Consider the following 7,688-nt stretch of genomic DNA (forward strand, 5'->3'; position numbering starts at 1 on the left):
TTGGATGATTAGTTTGGATATCTAATAGTTTACGGAATGGGGTATATTTCAGTAATTCCATTAAGCTAGCTAAGGTTGCCTGTAGTGGAATGTTGGGGTTGGTGGGATCAGGAGAGAACCACCAGTGGTCATAATAAACTTGTGCAGCTAAGGAATAAAACTGCCAGTGAGGGAGACCTAGGGCCCCTTTTTGTAATTGGTTCTCTAAGCTTGGTTCTAGCAAATCTGGGGGGTTTGTCCCATACACTTTTAGGCTTAAAAATGATAATCCTGTTTGTATCATTTCCAAAGGCACAAATGCAGGTTTACTGGAATTACTACAAGGAACAGATAATTGAAGTATAGAATTATCCCAAGCACTTTTAGCATCTACTCGAGACGTCCGAGGCTGCCCCCATTCTGCGTCCTCCTACCAACCCCCCCCCCCACACACACACGCGAGCATACACGAACACCACCCCCAACGTTAAAACTCCCATACGGAGCAGTGGGGAGAGGTCCCCATTGCCCCGTATGGGAGCAAAATTTTAATATTTCGCTGAGGCGGGGCAGCATGCCACCCTAGGCCCGGGCCTTTGTGGCCTCGCAAATACGGGCATGTGCACTATGCTTTTTCATGACCTGCCCTATTAGCTTAATTTCCCTATGGCTAAGATGCCTTTACCGACACACAAATTGTATAATGTTACAATCAGTCGTCTGTGGAAACAAGATGGTAAAGATGATTATATTTAAACAAGTGAATGACACAATAACCACATTATGCCTTTAAAAATGAAGACTTTTATGTTTTGGTTTGGTTGCTACTAAGAACTGCACTATAATTTAAAACTTGTATTCCTAACTAAGCTGGTTCCCTCTGTTTGGTGTGAAAAATGTACACCATGAGTTCAGTAGGAAGGCATCGTCAGTTTACTGTTTACTGTATATACCAGGGGAAAGAAAATGGCCAAGAAGATATGCCAATGCTGGCATATAGGTAATGGAGAAAGGAATATGGGCTACCTCAGGTAACAGGAACCTAGCACTCAAAAGGGGGTTTGTTGTGATATGTGGGTCTTAATACTGGAACACTGTGAATGAGCATTTGGATTTGATTATTTGCTATTAAGTTGTGAACATCTGGCCTTTTCTTGCACTTATAATGGTCACTGCCAAACAGCCCTTGTTTAAAATGTCAATGAATAAATATAAAAATTAAATGTACTAATTGTGGGGCAGGTTGCAAAGTGGAAAAAATGGTGGTGATCACCTGAGGGGCAGGCTGGGGGAGGTATGTGAGTATCCCCTTGGATGTCCCATAGTTTGTCCGTTATTGAGATGTGCAAGCTAGGGAGCAACAACAGATGCATTGCTCACTGCATATCTATATACATATATATATATCCACAGCACTGCAATTTGCAACTTGTGCTGCAGCGCCAGGTGTAAAGTGTAGGCCGCACCAACATTGTCCAAGGATTTAATGAATGAGGCCCAGCTCTGTTTGCAGTTAAAATGTAAAAGAAATGCTCCACAATCCGAAACATAGTTTCATTTGTTATTACTGTGTATAGCACTAATAAATACACGTTATGATCTCATTATTGTTAGGTTAGTAGCTGACCTACTGCTTGATTGCCCATATTACTGGTCTTGTTATCAATCTGCTCACTTATTACAGCTCTCACTTGGACATATCTAATTGCTTTGTACAAAGACTTAATTAAGTAAATGAGCAAGGACATATGATGAGGGCACAGTTCTGGGAATTAGCAAATGTTGTATTCAAGAGAATTAGGCAGGCAACTCAAAAAGTGAATGACATTCATGATACAGTAGTGAGGTTAGAGGGATCCCCTACTGCAGCGCTGTCCAACAGGCTGTAAATTGCGGCCCGCGACACTGTGGGTAAATCTGATTTCATTAAGACTGTCTAGGCTGTGCACGCACCTCCCCTAACTAATCCGATCACCTAACAGCCAGCCTGCGCGTCTCCACATTGCGCATTGTCTCCCCGCACCTTCAGTAGAATCTACCTGCTTAATCCCATCAGTCTTCTCTGTGCCGATAGGGCGTCCAGATATGACGCCTCAAGCTCCGCCCCCTCCACGGCACAAGCTCCGCCCCCTCCACGGCACAAGCTCCGCCCCCCGCTGGTCCCTTTGTATTTGGCAGCTTGCCTTGCTGCAGACAGAATGCGACTGCGCGATTGTCATTTGGTCTTTACCACCTGCCATCTGCTGCCTTGGTCCCTAAACTTGCTGCCAATGCCTGCATCATACTACCAGAGCCTGCACTAAAACTGGTGAGCCTAACTGTGGGGATAATGATTTTTAATGCTGTGGGTCACAGTGTCAGTCCCTGCTGGTAGTTAATATTATTGGTGTCTGTAGCAGTTTATGATGGGGTGAATTTTGGGATTAATGGGTCAAAGTACCAATTTATATTGGGGTATTATTATTTTATGCATGTGAGTCACTGACAGTTTATTTCATGCATGTGGATCACTTTGCCAATTTATTTGGTTGGGTCCCTAGTATATTTAGTACTGCAGGGTCAGTATAACATTTTATGTTTAGGGTGTGGGGGGGGGTCATTGTACTGGTTTATACTGGGGGGGTTTGTATCATTGCATGCTGCATGTCACTAGACACAATTTAGTACTGTTATAAGATTTTATGTTGGGGTTCATGTGCAGTTTAATGCTGGGAGTAAGCAGGACCAAATTTAATTGGAAGGCATCCAAAGGATGCCAAAGCCACCCCCCATGATCTTACTGTGCATCCTTCCTTGCAATACCCAGAGCACAGGGGACATATCTGGGCCTGGGAGTCAGTGAACCAGTTGTGGGCTCCTATCTCATTTCAATGCTGGAGGTCAGTGTTCAATTTGATACAGGAAATCAGGGTATCAGTTGTTTCTGAGGGTTATTGTACTATTTTATGTGGGTTTAATGTGCCTTTTAATGAGTGCTGTAAAAGGTTTCCTTTTGTATAAATGTTGAGGATTATTCTGGCCTATATCATTGTGCTATTAAACCTGTACAAATTTTTTTTTGTAGTCTTGTATGTATGTATAACTTTATTTAGAAAGCGCTACAAGGATACACAGGGCTGTACCATTTTACAACAGAGAAACTTACACACAGGGAGGACAAGTATTATAATAAATACAATAAATAAGTGTAACTACACAGTGCCATGTGGTATAAGTTATGGTAGGAAGGAGGGCTCTGTCCTGTAGAGCTTACAATCTAAGTGCATGTATAAATATTTTGGGTTCTCACTGATCACTGAATCTCCTGTATTAGGGCACTATGCTAATCTACACGTATTTAAGGCAATATTTTTCAGGATAAATACAGAGGGTGCTGGAGTGACTTCTTGACACTGCAAAATGCTGTTTTTGTGCTGGAGTAGAGGAAGCAATATACCATAATCTGGCATGGAAGAATGTATGCACTACTATGGCTTTATTTTGATGCCAGTGGTACACCTGTTCAGTTTCTGGTCTTTGAGGTTGTAGCAGCGCCAGTGTGTATGTACCAGGCATTCTCTTACTGCTTTGTCAGCATATGTACCTACAGTAGGTGTCACTGGTGCTGACCTTGTAGTATAGGTCCTCAGTTTGTGAATACATTTTCCCCAAATACATTAATTTAGCTCTATGTGCCATTTTGACAATTCTTGCAATTTATGGAGTGTATGGTTTGTCAGATCACAATATAATCTGATTAAGTGAGATTGGTAAAATGCCTTTAGTAGTGGGATTGAATGCAGAGTGGGCAGCCACTGCTTTGTGTCTGTTGGGTGATGCAGTTTTACTGCAGAGAGATTTTTGCTAAGGATCAGTACTCCTGTTGCTTGGACATCCTAGAAACCAGACACATGGATTATCACATGGATTATTATGTTTTTTTTTAACCCCTGGACCTCAAATGGGATAAACCGCAAAATAAGCAAAGAAAAGAAATGTAACAAACTTAATTTTTTATTAACAAATCTATTTGATAGAGCTGTTACATCAGTGAATCTGCTTTCGCCAAGCAAGATCCAAGCAAGCACTCCACAAGATCACTGCATAACAGGTATACAGAATAAGCCAAGGAAGCACAAGGTTATGTTTTCAAAACTGTATTTAGTAAACTTGGAGCTTCTGTATCTACAAGAGGACTTCCTGCCTCTAATTTTCCTAACTGTTTTTTTTTTTGGTGCACAAACATTTCTTTTGTGAGCACATTTTAAAGCTGTGTGCACTTTTTTTTTAAAACTCTGTGTTCAGACCAGAATAAATACAAAATGTTGTGTTTTCGCACAAAATTCTTTTGGCGCCCCACAATATATTGTGTGTGCTGTCCTCACAATTTGTGTGTGCATGCACAAGCACACAGCTTAGAGGGAACATTGTCTTATTCAGTCATTTGACACTGAGCTTAATAAAATCTAATTTTACAATTTTGACTGTTCACAGAGTGGCCAACATTAAACATGTCAGGCATGTTTGAAACTAAGTCCTTCACAAAAAACTGTGCAAAGAAAAGAAAGATTGATTCAGAAAATCGTGAATTTCAGGAAAAGTGGGAAGAAGAATACTTTTTTGGAAAAAACAAAGATAAACCACAATGTTTGGTATGTGCACAAACTATATCTTCGTGCAAAGAATACAATGTTAAAAGGCATTATACAACACTACATGGAGCTAAGTATGCCAAATACACAGGTGAAGCAAGACTGACCATCATTAAAGACCTAAAAAGCAAACTTTGTAAACAGAAAAACATATTTTCAGCAGTTACGACGACACAGAAAGCAGCAGTAAAAGCTTCTTTTCTTGTTGCAGAAGAAATTGCAAAAAGAAAATATCCTTTTAGCAGTGGGACTCTAGTGAAAACATGTGCACTTAAGATGGCTGAAGCTTTTGGAAATGAAACTATGGCTAAAACCGTGGAATCTATTTCATTGTCACATCAGACTGTTGCTAGACACATCTGCACAATTAACCAGCATTTAACAGATAAGCTACAGAACATCTTAAGAAGTGCACCCTACTTTTCTATAGCACTGGATGAAAGCACTGATATAACCGACACTTGCCAGCTTGTTATATTTGTTCGCTCTGTGGATCAAGAGTTTCACATTTCTGAAGAGCTGTTGGAGATAGTACCTCTGCACGGATCCACAAAAGGCGAAGATATATATAATGCAGTAAAAGCCACAGTTACTAAATATGGAGGCTTTAGTAGTTGTACATGTATTGTTACTGATGGAGCCAGAGCCATGGTAGGCAGAAATCAGGGACTTGCAGGTCGCCTACGGAAGGAAGGTATTGACTGCCACATGTTTCACTGCATTGTACATCAGGAGGTGTTATGTGGCACTTCTCTAAAAATGGCTGACATAATGGATGTGGTAACCAAAGTCACCAATTTGATAAGAGGGGGAAATCGTTCCTTGACACACAGGAGATTTAAAAATTTCCTTGAAGAGCTGGATGCTGCTTATGGTGATTTGCTCCTGCACACAAATGTGAGATGGCTAAGTGCAGGAAAGTGTTTGGTAAGATTCTTTGCACTTAGGAAGGAAATACACTTATATTTATCTGACATAAAATGTGACTCTTATTTACTAGAACACCTTACTGATGTCAGCTTTCTTACAGCTCTTGCCTTTTTAACTGACATCACGCAGTTCCTTAATTCCCTGAATTTAAATTTGCAAGGAAGAGACCAAAATGTGAGCCAGCTGTATAGTCACATTGCTGCATTCAGGAACAAGCTCCACCTGCTAAAATCTTTCTTAGCAAAGAATGACCTGACACATTTTGAAAGTTGCTGTGAACTTTTTCAGGAAATGAAGGGAAATGGAGTGATTTTAAACTTTAGTCAATTTGTCCCTAAAATGGACATCCTTATTCATGAATTTAACACAAGATTTCAGGACTTTGAGGGAATGGAGGCAAGTTTCAAACTTTTCAACAACCCAATTAACACAGACATTGCAGCACAAGACACAAAATACCACATGGAACTATGTGAGCTGCAGGGAGATCAGTTTCTACACTCCTGCTCAGAGAAAGGTGTGGCATTCTTCAAGCTGCTCTCCCAAGAACAGTACCCTATCCTGAGAGATTTTGGAATGAGAATGGCATCAATGTTTGGCAGTACATATATCTGTGAGAAGGCTTTTTCAGATATGGGCTTCATAAAATCAAAGTATAGAAACAGTATATGTGACTCTACCCTGCAGCAAATCATTCGCATTTCAACAACATCCATATCGGCGGACATTGATGAACTTGTTGCACAACAGCTGCACCCTCAGACATCCCATTAACAATTTCAGATTCTGTTTTTCATTGAACTTTGCTTGCTGCACTTCCAGTCTTCTCGTTGTTTTAAGACTTAAGTATTGCTTCTCTTGTGTTTTTATGGCTAATGACCATGGCTTGTTAACTGTTCTGTTTGTCAAAAATGCATTTGCATTTTGTTATTTATTGCTGTTGCTAAAGGAAATGTGTTCTGTGCAAAATAAATATTTACTTTTATTGTTCTTGATTGTATTCTGTATGTTTTCCAGGAATACAAAATATTTGACATTTAAATTTGCATCATATTGTATAATACCCTGCAAAGGTATGGGTATGAGCTTTGGGTTTGTGACCAGAATGTGAGGGTGGTTCTGCTGTGCACTTTTTTTCTTCTGGTTAGCTATTCTTGCTGTTTCCTTTGTTGTATTTTGTGTGTGTGGGTTTGTGTCCAAGGCAAGAATATGGATTTTCTATTTTACACTATGAAATGGGGAGCTTGTACTCTGCAGCAGAGGCAGGGAAAACATTCTAACCTGTAAGAATGTGTGTTGTCTAAAAATGGGTGTGACAAAGGGGTGTGTCTTTGTAAGAGGGTGTGGCTTTAACATACATGGGGTAGTCAAAATTTGACTACCATTATCGGCCCTCCGTCACATAGGTCAGAGAAATTCCGGCCCTCGGTACCACAGAAGTTGGACAGCACTGCCCTACTGAATACCTCTGTGGCATAATTAACTGAAATAGAGCTTTTCTGTTAAAGAGTATATTGGCTTTTTACTTACAATAATACTTGCTGTTGATTAGCATAATGTAGCCTTTTGGCCATGGAGTAATAAATGGATGCAGCTCTCCCACTGTATATGGTTACAATACATGTGAGGATAGTTTGGGAACACAAGCTGTTGGCTGTTTAGAGAGATGGAGCTCTGTTTATGGTGTTTGTTACTAAAATGAAATACACTAACCCCTGTATATTATTAAAAGGTGCTAAGTTTGTCTAGGAGCAGTAACCCATAGCAACCAATAAGATACTTGCTTTTAAACAGGTAACCAGTAAATGCTACCTGCTAATTGGTTGGTATGGGTTGCTGCTCATGGGCAATATTTTGGCCTTTTATTACATACATACATAACCCCCTAAGTATCCTATATTTTATTAAAAACATTATTTTATGTACAGAGACTAAGAAATATCTCATTCACCTGTCTAAAATGTGCCCTGCCTTTTATAACCCCCTTTGTCTCCTCTCTTGTCACACCCCATCCCTCTCCCTTATCCCCTTAACCCCTAAACAGCCTCCAGAATAACATACCCTTCTTCCTGCATGCAGATTTATGTTGTTGATCTATTACAAGCAGACTCCTGAAGATTGATGGTTGATAGGTCACTTGCCATTTAG

General features: G+C 40.2%; 1 protein-coding gene across 1 annotated transcript; it reads left to right on the forward strand.

Moving 5' to 3' along the window:
• The first annotated feature begins 2,538 nt into the window (after positions 1-2,538).
• On the forward strand, positions 2,539-6,963 carry LOC116406566 (general transcription factor II-I repeat domain-containing protein 2B-like). The gene has a single exon (XM_031890713.1). It carries the CDS (start codon positions 4,470-4,472, stop codon positions 6,312-6,314), a length of 1,845 nt encoding a protein of 614 aa, XP_031746573.1. The 5' UTR covers positions 2,539-4,469; the 3' UTR covers positions 6,315-6,963.
• Positions 6,964-7,688: the final 725 nt, after the last annotated feature.

The sequence above is a fragment of the Xenopus tropicalis genome, chromosome 1, assembly GCF_000004195.4.
Source record: "Xenopus tropicalis strain Nigerian chromosome 1, UCB_Xtro_10.0, whole genome shotgun sequence".
Lineage (NCBI taxonomy): Eukaryota > Metazoa > Chordata > Amphibia > Anura > Pipidae > Xenopus > Xenopus tropicalis.

Coding starts and splice junctions, on each gene's coding strand:
- LOC116406566 (XM_031890713.1), top strand. CDS start 4,470: ATGTCAGGCATGTTTGAAACTAAGTCCTTCACAAAAAACTGTGCAAAG.